The 18,580-nt window shown below is 59.2% G+C and overlaps 1 protein-coding gene across 1 annotated transcript; it reads left to right on the top strand.

The window, feature by feature from the left end:
* Window positions 1–4,782: 4,782 nt before the first annotated feature.
* On the top strand, window positions 4,783–13,096 carry SKOR1 (SKI family transcriptional corepressor 1). The gene is made up of 9 exons (XM_030320257.1): window positions 4,783–4,889; window positions 5,112–7,314; window positions 8,431–8,521; window positions 9,450–9,557; window positions 10,064–10,135; window positions 11,506–11,580; window positions 11,820–11,894; window positions 12,408–12,473; window positions 13,002–13,096. Exons 1-9 carry the CDS (start codon window positions 4,783–4,785, stop codon window positions 13,094–13,096), a joined length of 2,892 nt encoding a protein of 963 aa, XP_030176117.1.
* Window positions 13,097–18,580: the final 5,484 nt, after the last annotated feature.

Raw genomic sequence — 18,580 nt, 5'->3', positions numbered from 1 at the left:
GGAATAAGTAATCCCTACCTACTCCCTTGTAGAACTGGCTCTGTGAGAACTGGCTCTGCAAACTGTAAAATGCGGTTCGCGGTCATACTAACCAACTAGACGCTGGTCCTGAGCAGAGCCAGGCCCGATCCCCGAGACCCGCTCCCCGGAGACCACTACCCCTCAAGCGAGCGATGTCGCCTCCCCAGCCTCTCTCCACGCGCCTCCAGTCTTTCTCCAGCTCAGACCCTGGAGGGGGCGTTGCGTGGGTCCACGAAGCTGGTCTCAGGTGCAGGGAGCTGTCCGCGGTTTGGTGCTGAACAGAGATGCAAGGGCGACCCTGCACGCCCTTAGTGCCATAACCTGGGGAAACAACTTTTGTCTGAGAAGTCCCCGGCGGGCCCTGGGGCCAGGCTGCTGGAAACGCCCTAGAGACCAGCCCTAGAGGCATTGTTGGCCCTCCCAATACAATAGAGGCCGGACAGGAAGGCCTTGCCCCTCCTCTTTCCACTTCCACCCCCCACCACCACCCCGGGGCGTCCTGGCTCAGCGATCGTTGTCACTACACACCGAATTCTAAGATGCCTTTTAAAAAATCATTAGGAGCCTAAGAATAATTACCGAACGGGATTGTAATTATGGGGTGGGGGAGGCCGGGTGGAGGGAGGGGGGATGAGCAGGTGGAGGCTGGGGGTGGCTCTCAGACTGGGACGGAAAATAGGTTCCTTTTTTCCTCGGAGGGAAGTGTCATGGGGCGCGGGGTGGGGGGAGGAGGGTTAGAGCAGGGCAGAGGCGAAGCCTGAGAAAGAAGCACTAACAGAGGGGCCAGAGGCAGAGAAAAGGGCTGAGCCGGCTCTGAGAGAAAAGAGAGAAAGGCAAGGAGATCCAAGAGAGAGAAAGATGGCAACTGAGGGAGGTGAAAGAGCAAGGGACCCCGCGAAGGAGACAGAACCCTCAAACTTGGGGGCAGTTTTTGAGGCTTCAGAGAACATGTTAGCCAAGTGGAGGAGGTGACAGACGAATCAGGCTGGGCCTAGCCAACCCCTCTCTCCAAGGGCGAGGCCTGGACAATCCGCTCGCACCCCCAGAGGACTCTCCTAGGGTCCCTGCGAGACAGGGGAGAAGAAAAAAGCTCGAGAAGTGGAGAAGGAGTGACGAACCCCGGAGGAGGCGGACTGCAGGAGGGGAGAGGGCCCGTAACCCTGAGCGAAAAGGAAAACGAGTGGGCGGGGGAGAGGGCGACCCCGCGCCGCTGGCCGCGGAAGATTTATGGCGCCGTTTGGGTTCCAAGGACGGGCTGCGTTAGCCGCTGCTGCCAACGTCGGTAGCCGCAGTGGCCGCTGCGCCCCCTGCCCGGGCGGCCCGCCGCGCCCCGGGCCATCGCTGCCATTATTAACTTCTGTTTGATTAGGGTAATTGTTCAAACTTAGGCTGGACAGTATGATTAATTACAGTTTAATTAACGTGTCCATTAAGGACAGTTAATGCCATGGGGGGGGGGGTGAGGGGGCGCCCGGGTATGAACAAACAGGGAAGGAGTGAGACTGGTAACTCAAATGAAGTAGAGACAGAGATTGAAAGGGAGAATACGGTGACCCAAAGGAGTAGTGGGGGGGAGAGAATAGTGAAGACAGAAACCGACAGGCAGAGGGAGAGAGGGGTGGAGATAAATGGAGCTTTGGAAAGAAAGAAGATGCCAAGGGGCATCTGTAGCGTCAGGGAGCTAAACCCCTACCACCGGGAAACTGAGTTAGCAGGAGAGCTAAAGAGTATTCTAGCAGCCACCTAGAAAATAGTTTACCCCAGGTAACTCCAAGCTATGACTTAGTTCCTGCCCTGGGCAGGTCGCTTTTGGTGGAGGCAATCAAGGCAGGGGCGGGGAGGGGGCAAATCCAATTCCCTAGTCCACTGGCTCATTGAAGGAGTCGTTCCTCCCCAGGCTGGAGCTGTCCTGACGCCTTCCAACCAAGTCAGAGGCGGTGGGGAAGTTGGTTTCCCCCTCTGCCCCCTCCATAGCCTACACCCTTATCTCTTCCCCAACTGGCCGCTGGTTACCCAACTGGCTCCCCAGGGCCAATCTCGGGCTCCACTGCTTTGGCCCAAAAGTGATGCCCTTCCCCGCGCCCCTTCCTTCAGAGCCTTCCTTAGCCCCATCATCCGGCCTTGGCCCAGAGAGCTCCTGGTCCCTAGGCGAGGAGTGCTGGGCCCTTCCCACTTCATCCTTGGAGGCAAACTTTGCGGGCCCTTCCTCCATCCTGTCCCCTTTGGCGAGCGTGGGCCGCAGGTGCCGGGCGCAGGGCGCAGGTGTGCGGCCGCTTACCTGGGGCGCGCAGGCCCGGGAGCTGCAGGAGGCGGCGGGCGCGGCGCGTGGCCCGCGGGCTAGAGGACCCCGGGAGGGCGCGAGAGACTGCGCGGGCGGTGGGTGTGGCGCCCCGGCTCGCAGCTGTCAGGCGCGCCCGCCCCGCGCCGGCCTCGCTCCTCAGGCTGTGACCGCGCCGTGCCCGTCGCCGCGCCATGCGCTCCAGGCTTCGGCCTCCGCTCCGGGCCCGTCCGGGGCCTCGGGGGCAGCGGCGCAGGGCACACATCTTCGCGCCCGGGGCCCTGGCGTCCCGCGCCTGCTGAGAGCGGGCGCCGCGCGGGAGGGGCCAGCGGGGCCGCGGGTGTGAGCGCGAGGAGCCCGGGAGCGCGGCTGTGCGCGCGCGCGGGGAGGGGCCGCGCCGTCACCCGGAGAGCCCGGCGGATCCCGGACTCCCGCCCGCCGCTCCGCCCGCCGCGCACCTCCTCTCACCGCTCGCCCGGCTCCAGCCGCCGCCGCACGGTGAGTACCAGCGTCCGGTCGCCCGCCGCCCCCGCGCCCTACCCCTACAGCTTTTTTCGTTTAGTTCGTATTTGGGTTCTTGTGGATGTTGTTTTTATTATTATACCTAAAGACTCCATCGCCTCACTCCCACTGCTGTCCGCCTCCCGCCTCGTCGCCCTCTCCAAGCTCACCCCTTCAAGCCCCAGGAGCCGGAGAGGGCTCCGCAAGCAGCCCTGGCGGCTGCTCCTTGTCGCTGCGTACAGCTCATTGCCCGGGCTTTCTGCTCTGGCCCTCGAAATTCGGTTCCTTTCCTAAGACTCCCCCTTCCTCTGGTTCTGGGGCCCAGAGACCCCTCCACTCGGGAAAACCTCGCGGGGCCCCCAGACCCTCAGCTTGGGGAGGACGCGCTCTGCTCTGAGGCGCTCCGTTCACTGCATGCGGGCAGGACACACTTGCCGATTTCGGGAAACCGAGAAGACATCGTCATTTCCCAGAGCCGCGGAGCCCTAGTCACCTCCCCAGCCCGCCTGAGAGCTGTTCAGGGGGTTATTGGGCTTGCCTTGCGGACCCCTCAGTCGGGGAGTTAGGACAGTCTTTTTACCTCCCAAGACGTTACAAGGCACTTCAACGCGAAAGGAGGGTCAACTTGTTTCAATTCGATATGCGGAGATAAGGATGAAACAGACAGATAGCAGATAAATAGCTTGATACTTGAAGAAGGTATGAAGACAGATGGGAGAAAGAGGAGCGAGCTGGGAGAGACAGACAGCTCAGGGACAGATAAGATCGACAGATGAGGGACACCTAAACAAACAGAGGGAGAGACACAGACAGAAGATCCCAGTGTCTTCGATGAAGGCTTTTGAACTCGGATCCCCAGTCTGCCTGGAGCTGCCCCTCTGAAAATGGATTTGCCTTTCCTGACGAGTTTAGGGGAGGAGCCCTCGGGGGTGGGCTGCCTGGGCCTCAGGAGTGCCTGCAGCCATGGGCCGGATGGGAGACTTCGGTGTCTGAGGACACGTGGCTGGGCCAGGCGACATAGAGGGCCCCAAGCATCAGTCCGTGGGTCCTCTCGCTGCTGAGGTCCACGGGGGAGGCTCTGCCTCCCTTCCTGGGCCAGAGATCAAAGCGCGGGACCGGCAGCAACTTTTGACCTGAAGCTTTGTGGCTTCGGACACCAGCAAGGATTCCCATTCAACCCATATGAACCGGGACAGCCCGGCTTGAAGTATACTCAGAGAGGAGACGACCCCCCCCGCCCCGAGGAAGCCCAGAGCCAGAAGAGACTGCATTTGGCCTGAGCAGAAAAGGCAAATCTGAAGGAGGAAAACTTAGGGAGTGGGCGGTTAGAAGCGAAGTGGCTCCTGAGAAACTTCCCTGAGAACCTCTCTGTCCCCACGCGCTGACCCGGATGGAAACCAGCTTTGGTCTGGAACGCAGCTAAAAATGCAGAAAATGTGGATAGGAACTGCGTGACCCTGGTCCCACTGATGGCTGGAAAGAAAACGGTGTGTATATCCAACCGGAACCTTTCTGCTCAACGAAGGCGAGGCTCCGGGCGTGAGAGAAGAAGCTCGGGTTTGTGGAAACCACTGCTGTTATCCCAGGGAGCCTGCTCCGCACGGAACTGGGTGCGGTGGGGGCAGCCCTGGGGCTGGGCGCGCACAGCATGCTTTTGAGAGTCGGGTTCAGCACCGCGAACAGCGGTCGCCTCAGCCTCTTCTCCCTCCCCACCCCCCGCCCCCGCCACGGCCTCGAGACCCTCCTCCTTCTCCTTGCCCACCCCCCCCCCCGCCCCCTGCTGTCTGGAGAGGGGCAGTGACCGCCCCTCCCCCGGTCCGTACCCCTCCCTGCGTCTTCCCCGCCCGCCCGCGTGCATGCGCGACTGAGCAGAGGGGCAGCCTGTCCCCGAAGTCCGGGCTTCAGGACCCGGGCGGGTAGGGCAGGCATCAAGGGTAGCCAAAGGCTCAAGGATCTGGACGTTACGAACGCGGGGTTAGGCAATGGCTTTGCTGTGTGGCCTTGGGCAAGTCACTCTCCGTCTCTGGGCCCCACTTCCTGCACAATCCGAAAACAAAATTGGGTTCCGAGCTGCCGGGGCAATCCTGAGGTCTCAATTACCCCTTCTTCTCCCCCCAAACCCCAGGGGCTTTTGTTGTGGCGCCAGCGCGCGTCTGAATAACAAAAGGCTCCCGTCCAGGGGGAGAATGAGCTTGGACTCCCCGTGGCCAAGTTTCTCCGCGCGCCCAACTCGGCGCGCCCAGCTGGGCGGGCCCGAGCCACGGTGGCGCTGAAAATGGCTCAACTGCTCTCTACTTTCTCTGTTTCATAGGAGCGGCGGCATGGAGGCTCTCACCACTCAGCTGGGGCCGGGGCGCGAGGGCAACTCCTCACCCAACTCGAAGCAGGAGCTGCAACCCTACTCAGGCTCCAGCGCTCTCAAACCCAACCAGGTGGGCGAGACGTCGCTGTACGGGGTGCCTATCGTGTCTCTGGTCATCGACGGCCAGGAACGCCTGTGCCTGGCACAGATCTCCAACACTCTCCTCAAGAACTACAGCTACAATGAGATCCACAACCGCCGTGTGGCCCTGGGCATCACGTGCGTGCAGTGCACGCCCGTGCAACTGGAGATTCTGCGTCGGGCCGGGGCCATGCCGATCTCCTCGCGCCGCTGCGGTATGATCACGAAGCGCGAGGCCGAACGCCTGTGCAAGTCGTTCCTGGGCGAGCACAAGCCACCCAAGCTGCCCGAGAACTTCGCCTTCGATGTGGTGCACGAGTGCGCGTGGGGCTCGCGTGGCAGCTTCATCCCTGCGCGTTACAACAGCTCGCGTGCCAAGTGCATCAAGTGCGGCTACTGCAGCATGTATTTCTCGCCTAACAAGTTCATCTTCCACTCGCACCGCACACCCGACGCCAAGTATACGCAGCCCGACGCCGCTAACTTCAACTCGTGGCGCCGTCACCTCAAACTCAGTGACAAGTCGGCCACAGATGAACTGAGCCACGCTTGGGAGGACGTCAAGGCCATGTTCAATGGCGGCACGCGCAAGCGGACTTTCTCGCTGCAAGGAGGCGGCGGCGGCGGTGCTAATGGCGGGTCGGGTGGGCAGGGGAAGGGCGGTGCTGGCGGCGGGGGCGGCCCCGGGTGTGGCGCAGAGATGGCCCCAGGCCCGCCGCCCCACAAAAGCCTGCGCTGCGGCGAAGACGAGGCTACCGGACCTCCTGGGCCGCCTCCTCCCCATCCGCAGCGGGGACTTGGTCTAGCGGCGGGAGCCGGCGGCCCGGCGGGCCCTGGAGGGCCTGGTGGCGGCGCCGGCGTTCGCAGCTACCCAGTGATCCCAGTGCCCAGCAAGGGCTTTGGCCTCTTGCAGAAACTGCCCCCGCCGCTTTTCCCTCACCCCTATGGCTTCCCCACGGCCTTCGGCCTCTGCCCCAAAAAGGACGACCCGGTGCTAGGTGCGGGCGAGCCCAAGGGCGGTCCAGGCACCGGGAGCGGCGCAGGCACGGGCACTGGCGGAGGCGCGGGCGGGCCAGGATCCGGCCATTTGCCCCCGGGGGCAGGCCCTGGCCCTGGTGGCGGCGCCATGTTCTGGGGTCACCAGCCCTCTGGGGCAGCCAAGGACGCAGCGGCCGTGGCTGCAGCGGCCGCCGCAGCCACCGTGTACCCGACGTTTCCCATGTTCTGGCCGGCGGCAGGCAGCCTCCCGGTACCGCCCTATCCAGCCGCGCAGAGCCAAGCCAAGGCGGTGGCGGCCGCTGTAGCGGCGGCGGCCGCGGCGGCGGCGGCGGCTGCCGGCGGCGGCGGCCCCGAGTCCCTGGACGGTGCCGAGCCGGCCAAGGAGGGCGGCCTGGGCTCAGAGGAGCGCTGCCCGAGCGCGCTGTCCCGCGGGCCGCTGGACGAGGACGGCGCGGACGAGGCGCTGCCGCCGCCCCTGGCCCCACTGCCCCCGCCTCCTCCGCCTGCACGCAAAGGCTCCTACGTGTCGGCCTTCCGACCGGTGGTCAAAGACGCCGAGAGCATCGCCAAGCTCTACGGTAGCGCCCGCGACGCGTATGGCGCCGGGCCGGCTCGTGGGCCAGGGCCGGGCGCAGGGTCCGGCGGCGGTTACGTGAGCCCAGACTTTCTGAGCGAGGGCAGCTCCAGCTACCACTCCGCCTCGCCCGACGTGGACACTGCTGACGAGCCCGAGGTGGACGTGGAGTCCAACCGCTTCCCCGAGGATGAGGGCGCTCTGGACGAGGCGGATCCCGGAGCACCCAGTGCGCCCAGCACGGCAGGCGGCCAGGACGCGGACCAGCCCGTAGGGCCCCCGTCTACCACCTCCTCGGGCGCCGACGGTCCCACAGACTCCCCCGATGGCGGCAGCCCCCGCTCCCGGCGCCGCCCGGGGCTGCCCGCAGCCAGCAGGTCAACATTTGGGGACCTGGCTGCCGACGACGTGGTGCGGAGACCTGAGAGGAGCCCGCCGAGCGGCGGCTATGAGCTGCGAGAGCCTTGTGGGCCGCTGGGGGGCCCCGCGCCGGCCAAGGTGAGCCCCGCGCCCGCCTTGCTGGTGGCGCCTCCCCGCTTACCCCTCGGCACCTTCGGGATGTGGGGCAGGCACTGGACAAGTTAGGGACGGGGATTATGTTCTGAGCGGGTGTGCGAGCGGTAGGCCCCAGCCGCTCTGAGTAGGCCCAGCGCTGTGGAACTTGTTGGGACCCCCTCGCCCCGGTGAGTGGGGGTTTCAGAAAATCCGGAGGTGGGGGAGACAGGCCTGAGAAACGAGTGTGCAGTGTTTTTGTTGATTGGGAGCGGGGGCGGGGCGGGGGTGCGCAGAGACAGGCCGGGACCTCAGTAACACAGAAATAAAAGGGATCTGGGGAAAGAACGGGGAGCAGAAAAAGGGACCCAAAGCCAGAGAAAAGCGCTTGCGAGGCCGGGCCCGTGGCACACTCGCCCAGATGGAGATCAGAGTCCCGGGGACGAAGGGGCTGGTGAGGAGAGGAGAGAACCGTCTCTCCCTCAAGCCGGGCCCCAGCAGTGCGGGGTTCCGGAATCTTCCTCTACCTCAACTTGTAGTTTTCTGAGTCCCTTTGAACTCCGGCCTGGGGAACCGCAGGGTTCATTTGGTAGCAGCTGTCGAGATGGCGTGCAGGGCGGGAGAGGGGCTCTCAAGTTGTCTGAACCACGGGTCCGGGTCGAAGCTGTGCAACTAAGCCGAAGTCGTTGGCCTTTTGAAAGTGGGTGCACACACCTGTACATTTATTTCCATTGGGTCTATTAAAACACGAATCATTAGCTGGATGCAAAAAGCGTCATTTATGCGGGGACTGGGCGTGGGCTGGTGGGAAGAGGCCGAAAAGGAGGTGGGCAAAGGGTGGGGGGGCGCGGCTTTGGACAGCTCTTGTCTTGAGAGCCGCTTTGTCTTTCTGATAATTTTCTCGAGGGCGCTAATAATTACCCTGAAACTACAACGTTGCTGTGGCCTCCGAGGGCGCCAGGCTGCGGCGCGTGCGTCACAGCCGCCCAGGGCCCTCGGGGCCCACGGGCTAGCTGACCTCCGCCTCCCTCTCAGGGCTCCCCCTCGGCCGCGGCCAGGGCTGGGGGACCCTGAGCCGCTACAAGCACACCCCTAACCGCCTGTCATTTTCGGCCGCCGCAGGTGTACGCGCCAGAGCGGGACGAGCACGTGAAGAGCGCGGCAGCGGCGCTGGGGCCCGCGGCCTCCTACCTCTGCACCCCCGAGGCCCACGGTAACGCCCCTCAGCCCCCCTGTCGAGGTCGCTGGCCAATGTGACGCGGGGACCGCGGGCGGAGGGACATGGCTGTGTGTGTGTGTGGGGGGGTGCTGCTGCGAGGAAAGACGAGAGGAGAAAAAGAGAGGCAGAGGAAGCGAGAAAAACAGGGAGAGGGAAAGAAAAAGAAAGGGAAAGGAAGCTAAGCGAGAACTAACAACTTCCATCGTTTGGTCACTTAACAACAAACCTCCCTGTCCACCATACAACACACGCTCACATACACCTCATAAAATCCTTTTTAAAACCACGCCTGGCACCTCTTTCCAGTCCTCTCATTTATTCGCCAAGTTTTTGGGGCCTCGAGGTCCTCTGTGGTCAAGCCAGGTTAGGGCGGAGGGTGCGGGAGCTTGGCTGCGCGCTTGGATACCTGCGAAGAGCCCGCGGTGGCTGCGACCCAACCCGGGGGGAGACCTGCAAATGCGCCGGGCCCCTGTGGCTCGAAGAGGAGGGGCTGAAGGCCTCGGAAATCCGGGCAGGCCGAACCCGAAAGGATGTCTCCCCCGCCGCCACCCCGCGCGGCTCGCAGCCTGGGCCGCGTTCTCGGCGGGGGCGGCGCGGGCAGACCCGGCGGCCACGCGCGCTCGCGGTGCCCCAGTATCTGCGCGCGATGTAGGTCGCTCGTCCCTGGTGGGCTCGGCTGCTCGTCTTGTTCTTTTCCGAGGGGCTGGGGAGGGGGCGTGGAGCGCGGGATGAGCAGACCGCGCGCGGGGGAGGGGGTGCCCTGCCCAAAGCCTGAGGGTGCAAGCCCAGGCGCACAGCCGGGAAGCAGCGGCGGCCACAACGCTTTTAATTAGGGCTCGGGCGCCCCGACCGTAGCAGCTCTGGCCGTATCGGGGTCACGGTTTCTTTGCTTCTCCTTGAAACTCGGTTTATTGCCTTTAAGAACCAGATAAGGAAGACAATCACTCGACCGCCGACGATTTGGAAACGAGGAAATCCTATCCAGACCAAAGGAGTATCTCCCAGCCAAGTCCCGCAAATACAGACCGAGGTGAGCCCTAGGACTCTCACGCACCAACCCCACCCGGAAGCCGGGGCCCAGGTCTCCCAGGTTTACACAGGTTTGGGCTTGGCTTTTGAGGAAGGCTTTCGATCAAACGTAAGCGGCTGCTGGTCCCCTTGTGCGACTGGCAGATACATATTTAAACAGCGCGCCCGCGAGGTGCAGGCCAGGGCTTTCCTCCTTAGTGGGTTTGGGGCTCTTCTGGGGGAAGGGAAGGGGGTGTACTAAAAGGAAATGAGAGACACCGTCACCCACATGAAGCAGGTCAAAGGGTATATACTTCCTGCCCTAAGATAGCCTACCTTCCCTGGGTGCACTCTCCTTCAGTGGGTCACCCTCTAAAATGATAACTTGGAAGGTAGGTAATACTGGATGCCTGTAACTGACTCTTCTAGAGTAGCTCCCTGACTTAGCTCGGTTCCGGGAAAGCTCATCCTTCCCCTCCCAAGGCCTCTCCCAGGAGAGAACCCCTCTTACCTGCCCTTGTATCCCAGGTGAAGATGGGCTCACCTTGGATGTCACAGGAACTCAGCTAGTGGAGAAAGATATCGAGAACCTGGCCAGAGGTGAGGTTAAATCTGTGAAATGGGGGTACACTGTGCTTCGGGGAGATGAACCCTTCTTGTAAGGGAGTGCATGGGAAGGCAGGGCTCTTGGGGAATCCGTTCTCATTGAGTGCAAAGGATAATCCTCTGGACACATTATCCTGGCACAGAGGTATGGGGAGGGGGTGGGGTGGGGAGAGTGAACCAAACCCCTAGAGGTTCATTAGAAGTTTGGGTTCCTGAGGCTAGCCTGTCTGAAGAACCCAGCAAAAAAAAGAGAAATGAGTAATAATTCTCAGAACTTGATGCATATGACAATCAGGTAGGGCAATGTGGGTCTCCCAGCCTCACTGGAACACAGGACTTTTTCTGAAAAGCAAGATTGCAAAGAGGCATTTATTTTAGGAGTCTGAGAGGTTAATTTTTTCCTGGAATTAAGGCGTTCTGGCCCCACCTCAATACACCCTAAATGGGGTGGGGATGGAGCATGTTTTTGGAATGGGATCCTGGGGTAGCTGCTTCCTCTGCAATGGGGGAGCATGTGGCTTGAGGCACAGAAGATGGGAGCCTCTAACCCCACTTTGCTCCTCTACCTCCCACTTTTGTGTTTCCTCAGCACCTGTTAGGGGTGGGATTTCTCAGAGAGCCTCCCCCACAGGGAGGACTTGGATACCAATAGCTCCTTGGTCAGGGCAGCCCCTGCCATTCCTCTGTAGCTAGTTCTGAGGGCACTAACGGTGCCTTCCACATCCACCCGCTGTCCACCACCCTGCCTTCAAACGGTCCAGGGATGGCCTTGGAAACTGATGTAGGAAGAAGGGGAAAGCAGTGGTGGTCTTCCACTCTTCCTGGTTACACATTTAACAGTATGCAATTACTTTCAAATCATTGGTGCTTTATATGAGGGCCCTTAGTATGGATTTGGGGTCCTGAGACCCCCTGAAATTGTGAACAAACTGTTGTGAAAATATGTCTTTTTCCAGGGCAGGGGACCAAGTCCTTGACAAGATTCACCCAGCTCTGTATTGTTGAAGGGAGGAATGGGGTGTGTGATTTGGAGGGGTAAATCAAGTCCTGGGCCAGCTTCTAAGGTTTGGGAGTTTGGAACAACTTAAAGCAGGTGCCATGCTGGTTAGCGCCTGGAGCCAGAGCCTAGAAGCCCAAAACCTGAATTTAATTCTCCTGGGCAACCTAGCTCCTGGCCCTTTTTCCTCGTCCAGATTCTTTGGAAGCAAATGGGAAAACAGTGCGGAGGGCCTCTGCCTCCGGGCCCCACCACTCCGCCACTCCCATCTCAGGGCTCTTGGCCAGGGCGGGACCTGCAGCACCTTGGGGAGGGGGGCCTGAGTCCCGCACACCCTCCTTTACCTCACACTCTCGGCCCTTCACAGACGAATTGCAAAAACTGCTCCTGGAGCAAATGGAGCTCCGCAAGAAGCTGGAGCGAGAATTTCAGAGTCTCAAAGGTACCCCCTTCCTGGCCCACCTCACCCCACCTCAGCGCCAGAGCTTTCTTCCCGCACGCCCCCGGACCCCAGGACTGGCAGCTGCGGCTGCGCGCCCTGCCTGAGCCGCGGAACCCTCCTTTTCCAGGGTTTCCCGCTAGGCCGCAGACCGAAGGGGTGGGGGTGGGGGAGGGGAGTGGGGAAATGGGGCCGAGGGAGGGGGCTGTGCCTAACAGCTCTCACTTAATCAATTTGCACAGATAATTTTCAGGATCAAATGAAGAGGGAATTGGCTTATCGAGAAGAAATGGTACAACAGCTGCAAATTGTCAGAGGTAAGACGGGAGTCAGGTGAGCGCGCGCACGGGCCGTAACTGCCTCTCGTCTGGCAGGAGCCGCAATGTTGGCTCAGTCATTTGGATTTAAATTGAAGGTAATTTAACAATTATTTTTTTTATTTAATATCCTTTGTATACTCTGATTAGCCTCAGAATGGCAAGCGAGCCCAGCAAACGGCTTGCAGGCATCATTACATGGAGTGATTGAACTTCTTATCGCGGCAATTTCCATGGTTTCTAAATTAAAAATCGAGGCGTAAAATTACCTGGGAAGTAATGCCTAAGTTTGCTTTAATTTTGGTTAGATCCGTCTGCCTTTAAGCGCCATCCCAGGCCATTTCCTCCCTCCGCCAGGCTGCAGTTTGGAGCACTGATGCTCCCTCCCTCGGTCCCCCGGATTTGTTTTTTCGAGGGGGCTGAGCGCTGGGGAGAGGGTGAGGCCCAGGCTGTGACCCCGGCCGGCTGGAGGGTGGTCTCATTTCTTCACTGGCCCCTCCCCATGTCTTCCAGACACTCTGTGTAACGAACTCGATCAAGAGCGGAAGGCGCGCTATGCTATCCAGCAGAAATTAAAAGGTGCGGAAGCCGGGGAACAAAGATAGGGTTGCCAGGCTCTGGCTGTGCCAGTGAATGAATGAGTGAGTGAATGAATGAAAAAGTAAATGGCGGGGCTAGTGAGAGGGGAAGGCCAGGTCTACCTGAAAGGAGGGAAATGGGATTTTTCTTTTGTTTTGTTTTAATGCGGAAATAATTCTAGAACGATAGAATAGGGAGAAAGAGCCCTTTGAGCCCTGGGCATTGGGAAATCTGCCGAGGGATCCAAATCTGGCCGTGGGCAGATTGACTTCCCTCTTTCTGTGCCTCAGTTTCCTCTTCTGTATAATGGGGCTATTGAACCCGAGCAGTGGTTCTAAACCACCGCAGGTTCTCACTCCTAGCCTCCTACCTTTTTCTGATCCGCTCACTTGATAACCCCTGAGACGGGAGGGGGTGGGTGAGACCTGGGCGGGCAGGGGAGGAGGCGAGTGGACTAAGAGGGTAGGCCTCCCCGGCGAGGCTAGGCAGGAGAGGTGCCCAGCTTTGCCCGCCTGACTGTCTCTCCAGAAGCCCACGACGCCCTGCACCACTTCTCCTGCAAGATGCTGACGCCCCGCCATTGCACTGGCAACTGCTCCTTCAAGCCCCCGCTGTTGCCCTAGGGCCGGCCCGGCCGCGCCCACGCGCCCTCAAGCCATGCTGCTCTCTTCTTGTAAATACCCGCGGCCGCGGCGGCCGAGAGCGAGGAACAAGCCATTCGGACACGACCGATGTAAATACAGCCTCCCGCCCGCCCGCCCTCCTCCCGGGCGCCTCGGCCCAGGGCCCCTTCTCCGTTTCCAAGTGTAAATACCACCTCGCCCCACGGTTGAACTCCAGGGCATCGGACCTCATGGGGTTAAATGGACCGAAGGGGGTAAGAAAGGGGTAAGGGGGCTTCCCCCCACCCCATACAGCCTCGGACCCCCAGTTGTGTACACAATGTAGCAACTTCGCTGGCGCTGGCCCCGCGCCCCCCCCCCCCCCCCCCCCCGTCCCGTCCACTTCTGAAACTTGTTCCTAATGACAAAGTGGCTATGTGCAATGGATATAAATGTACTGTGAGTCTCTCTTGGTTCAGTATTGGGTTCGGTTTTATTTATGCTGTAAGTTACTTTGCTTCCTTCTCCTGGACCTGCTTCCAGTCCCGTTTTGCATTCCCCTTTGGGTTTTGTTTTGTCTATTTTTTCTTGTAACCTCTTGATGTAACAGCACTTTAAAAAGGGCGACAACTGACTCACGAGATGGAGACCACCTTGAGCCTGTTTGGGGAGACCACCCTGTATCCGTGACTTTTGTTTTGTTTTTAATAATAAAAAAAAAGAAATCTGTCACTTCCTGGGGTTGTGGAGGTGGGAGTACGGGGTGGGGAGGGTGGGCGGAGGCGGGCTGAGGGGTGGGCAACAGGTGGGGCTTGAAGACCGCCGGCGGCGCGAGTCGTGGAGCGCGGGGGCTGAGAATCGCACGGCTCAGGTAGGCAGCAGCGAGCTCCCCGACCTCTCTACCAGTCCTTCAGATACACCCAGGTTGCCCCACAGGCCACCCTTTCCCCACGTTTGGGACCCTCCCTGGAGCCTTTCGAGCAGGGGTGAGAGGACTACAGGAGGCTCCTGGGTGCCAGGGTCTCAGACTCTTCCCTGGAGCTCCCTCAAGGGCCGAGGGTTTACTCGCGCCCACTTCCACACCTGCCCCAACGAGGAAGTCCTTTCCAGCGCGGTCAGAGACCGGACACTTCCTGGGAGTTTGCCCGGCACCCTGCACGGAAGCCCAGGTTCCTTCAGAATTGCCAGGAGGCGCGGACACAGCAGGCCTGGCCCTGGAGCTCTGGGGCTAGGCGGGGCGGGGCGGGGAGCGAGGTACCTAGGATAGACTTCGTCTGGGCAAGCCTGGAAGCACACAGATATCCTCCTGCCTGCCCCTCCGCTACCCTAACGGAGGGAGCCCTGGCGGTTTTTAATGTTCTGTCCATTTGGGCCCAAGAGGGTGCGCGGACGTGGAGGAGCCCAAGGAGCCAGGCGACGCCCGCCTGCGCTGGAGTCAGGTGATCTCGACTGGGGGATGGGGCGGTGTCAGGGTGCGTGTGACTGCGGTGGGTTGCTTCCTGGCCGCTGTTGATGAGGCCTCACCTTGCCGCACGCCTCCCGTGGGCCTCAGTTTCCACAGCGCACCTGCTGGTTAGGCTACAGATAAAGGATGGAAACTGCCCCGCACTTTTTTTGAGGGGGAGAAGAGTGTGCCTGGAGAGGGAAAGCGCACCGTCCTGGGGCTCATTCAGCCCTGGCATCCAGTTTCACCACCTCGGCTGAGGACTAAGGGCTCTGTGTCGCTCCCTTCATCCTTCTAGGCCTCCGTTTTGGCCCGCGTAAAATAATATTCAGGCCTCTCACCCCGGCGTGCGCGGAAGAACTCTGGGAGGGAAGCGGGGCGCAGGGCCGCGGGTCCCCAGCCCGGTCCAGGGCCCCGCCGACTCCGCCCTCCGACATCCCTGGAGTCTCAGTGCACTCCTCCGGTCCCCCGCCGCCCGGCTAGCCCCTCGGGCCTGGGAGCCCTGCGCTGCGCCGGTCGGGAAATTTGGTGGCGGGTCGTCTGGAGGGCCCGTGGCGGGCCGGTGAGCAGGGAGCGCGCTGCCCGCCGCCTGGAAGGGGCGTAGGAGAGGAGGCCCCCCCCCACCCCCCGGCGCGCTGCGGAGGCAGGAAGCCGGTCCCCGGAGCCCCCTGCGCTAGGGCTCTCAGGACCCCAGTCCCGAGACATTCGGAGGGTTAGACACAGGACATGAGAGAGATAATAGCGGTGAGGGCAGCGGCTAAACTGTGAGGTGTCGTCGAGGGAAGAAGTCACCTCGGGACGTGAGATCTCCTAGCAGGGACCCTCCGGGGATCGGGAAGGTTTCCTTTGGGTGGAACCAACCCGATCAGTTCTCCGCTGCACCAACGGCGAAACAGGTCGCGAGAGGAAGTGAGCAAGTGACTGCGTCCAGGGCCGAGCGGTGCTGGGACGCGCAGAACAGTGCAGGTGTTGGGGAGAGCACGAGACTGCACCCCCTTGGCGTGACCACGCCTTTGGAAGCGGCACGGCCTGCTCTATAAAGTGGGAATTACAGTTGCTACCCAGACAGGAAGTTCCGTGGCCGCGGCCCACGCAGAGAAGCCTAGCAAATACTCCTTTTCACCTTCCCTTAACGAATTCCCCAAAGTAGAGAAAAAAGCCGTAGGCAGCAGGGGTTCGCCAAAGGGCGCCCCATCTGGGCCGGAATCTCTGCAGACTGGAGGTGTAGGCGGATCCGACCCAGAAAGCTTTGTCGCAAAAAACCCTCTTGGGTTCCTCGTCCCTTCAGAAGTGGTTTGTTCTCCCCCAAATGTTAATAACCAAACGATTGGTATGGATGTAATTATCAATAATTATACGAATTATTGCTGATTGCGGGGCTCGTAGCTGCTTTAATTAGTTTACCAGATTCTAATTAAGTTAAATGAAACATTAATAGGGAAAATATGCTTTGAAAAAAAAAAACCAAAAACCCAGGATTTTTAAAAAGTCTATTTCTCGCCACAACGTTGCCACCTTGCGACACATTTTAGGCATTGCAGCCAACGTCCGAAGGCCCTAGACTAGGGAGCGTTGTCTTTGGGAGAAAAAGTGGGGTTTCGGGAATTGCCAGCGGGCTATGGAGCACAGAACTTCGACCTGGGTGTTCTTCCGAGGTGTGTGGTTTCACACCCGTGACTCCGGGAGGTGCCCACAGGGGGTCTGGCTCCGGAGTCCTGGGTCTGTGGATAAAGTACCAGGTAAAGATGCCCCCTCGACCTCAGACCACCTTTTTTCAGCGAAGGAACTTCCAAATACTCATAAGGAGATGCTGTTTACAGTCTCTATCCTCACCTTTCCCAGAAAATCCAGGATTAAGCTGTAGGCCCTGGTGGAGAGTCCCCCCCCCCCCCCACCGGGGAGAAATCCCGCCTCCATGCATCCTGCAAATCTGGTAACCTGTCTGCAAAAAAACAGCTGGCAGACCCCCAGATTCCTTAGACTGACTTCTGCATTCCTGTGGCACTTGGTTCCTGAAGCTAAGCGTGTGCTCTCCTCTCTGTTATCCTTGGTTGTGTGTGTGTGTTCCCCATAGGACTGTAAGTACCCTGGCAACAGGGGCCACATCTTGCTTTTCCTTGTGATCTCCAACACAGCACCCAGTGCCCCAAAGTAGCTCAACAGATGTCTAAATGAAGCGGTTCCAACTTTGCGGTTTATCAGGATGCTGGATATGTCTGAGGGGAGGAGTCCCTAGGTGCTTCTGGACTACAGCTCTTGGGAGACGATTAAGTTCATTTGCCTAATATTAATTAAGCACACGTTTAGTGGTCAGATGATCCTTCCTCAGGAGGATTATTTGGGGAGGGGGGCAGGTGTCTGGTAAGAGATTATCGGCCTAGGAAAACTTTCTTCCTTTTTCAGCTGTGTCCCAAAGAGGGTGCAGTTCCCCCACTGTCCACTACTCCACCTCCTTGGATCTAAGGTAGAGCCTTGATCCTTTGCAAAAATACAACTCCTGTCCTTGAATTCAGAACACCGACAAAAGCAGAACTGGACCTGTGTTCTCTTTCCATTAATTCTAAACAGCTTTATCTCTCCCTCTCTATCTTCAAAGGTGACATAGTGTTTGGTTAAGAGCACAAGCTCTATAGCCAGATTTCCTGGGCTTCAAGCCCTTCTCTGCCATTTACTAGTCGTGTGACATTGGGCAAGTTGTTGAATGTCTCTGTGCCTCAACTTCCTCATGTGTAACAGGAGTAGAAGTTTTACTTCATAGAACGGTGCGGAGCCAGGAAAGTCAGCCAGGTGTCTGACTTTTCCAGGACTAAGAATTGCCTGTCTTTCCTCTTTTCTGCTCCAACACAACGGGTCAGACCAAGAGGAATAGTTTCTTTAGAAGAAGAGTCACACCAACATTGGTCCTTTCCTTGTTTGGCATCCCAGAAGGAGACATTGAAAACTACTCACCCAATTGCCCAAGTTCTTCCTAAGAACCAGGCATGTTTGAGGAGAGAAAGGAAAACTAAAGCTTGCCCTCCAACTCCATGCACTGGAGGTTGTGAGCCGAGGAGAAGGTGCAGTGAGAGGTCCCACAGACCGCTATTCTCGGCTGTTACCTGGAAAGGATCATTTCACCTCCACTGAAGGGAACAGAAATGGATCCCTGATGGAACGCTGCTTTGCAGCCTGAGCGCCCACCCGGAGAGGACCCGCCTCTGCCCTGGGGCGGCTCAGGGGCTTGGCGTCTGCTGCCTGCCCTATCTGTGGGGAGCACAGAGCCTGGGATCTGTGCGCTGCTCTCCCAGAGGCTGCAGAGACCGCTGGGCCGACTACGTGTGTGCTCAGGCATCAGCAAAACATGTGCACCAACATTTTTCTCCTGGGGGGGGGGGGAAGATATTTCAAAACCATTGATAAAGTCATCGCAGGAAATCTGAAATTTATTGGACTTTTCTTACTAATCTTACTAATTAGGACTGTGGTTCTTGCATTCATTGCGCGGGGGCAGGGTCCCGATCTTTTCAGGGCCTGTGCCTCCAAAGGTCTTAGCAGGCCTTGCCGCAGCCACTTACTGGTTACATGATCATGCCCAGGTTGCTTTGCCTCTCAGTGACTCCTGTAAAATGGTGACAATAATACAAGGCAGGGCTGTCAGGAATACGAAACCCGGATATTGGTGAGGCCCCTGGCACACGGTAGACCTTAAGGAGCGGGCATTATTATTTTTTTTGATTCAGAGGCAGCATGGTGAGTCTTGTTGCGCGTTCCTGTTAAAGTCACCTTGTCTATCACAGCCCTAAGTTCCTGTTCTGTTTTGGACCTGAAGTGGGTCCACTTTGGCAAGACCGTTTCTTTAAGTGTTAAGGTACCGTGGGACTCAGGATAGTGCAAGGGGAAGCAGAGGCAAGATGGAAAAGATCGAAGACTGGGGCCAGACATAAAACGCATGACAAAGAGAGATTCTGACTATGCCCCACCTCCTCTTATTCCATCTCCTGGGACGACAGTTTCCTTTGTGTGAAACAAAACATAGAACCTGTGAGTGAAAAGTGTTTGCAAGGGAGGGATAAGCTCAGGTA

This window comes from Lynx canadensis, chromosome B3 (assembly GCF_007474595.2).
Source record: "Lynx canadensis isolate LIC74 chromosome B3, mLynCan4.pri.v2, whole genome shotgun sequence".
NCBI lineage: Eukaryota > Metazoa > Chordata > Mammalia > Carnivora > Felidae > Lynx > Lynx canadensis.
The sequence above is the reverse complement of the archived record's forward strand: the minus strand, read 5'-3'. Positions and strand labels throughout refer to the sequence as shown.

What these genes read in the sequence shown, in the direction of transcription:
- SKOR1 (XM_030320257.1), top strand. Translation starts at nt 4,783, where the DNA reads ATGGCTTTGCTGTGTGGCCTTGGGCAAGTCACTCTCCGTCTCTGGGCC. An exon ending in TCCCGCAAATACAGACCGAG is followed by an intron (nt 9,558 to 10,063) that starts GTGAGCCCTAGG and finishes CTTGTATCCCAG; the next exon opens with GTGAAGATGGGCTCACCTTG. An exon ending in AGAATTTCAGAGTCTCAAAG is followed by an intron (nt 11,581 to 11,819) that starts GTACCCCCTTCC and finishes CAATTTGCACAG; the next exon opens with ATAATTTTCAGGATCAAATG.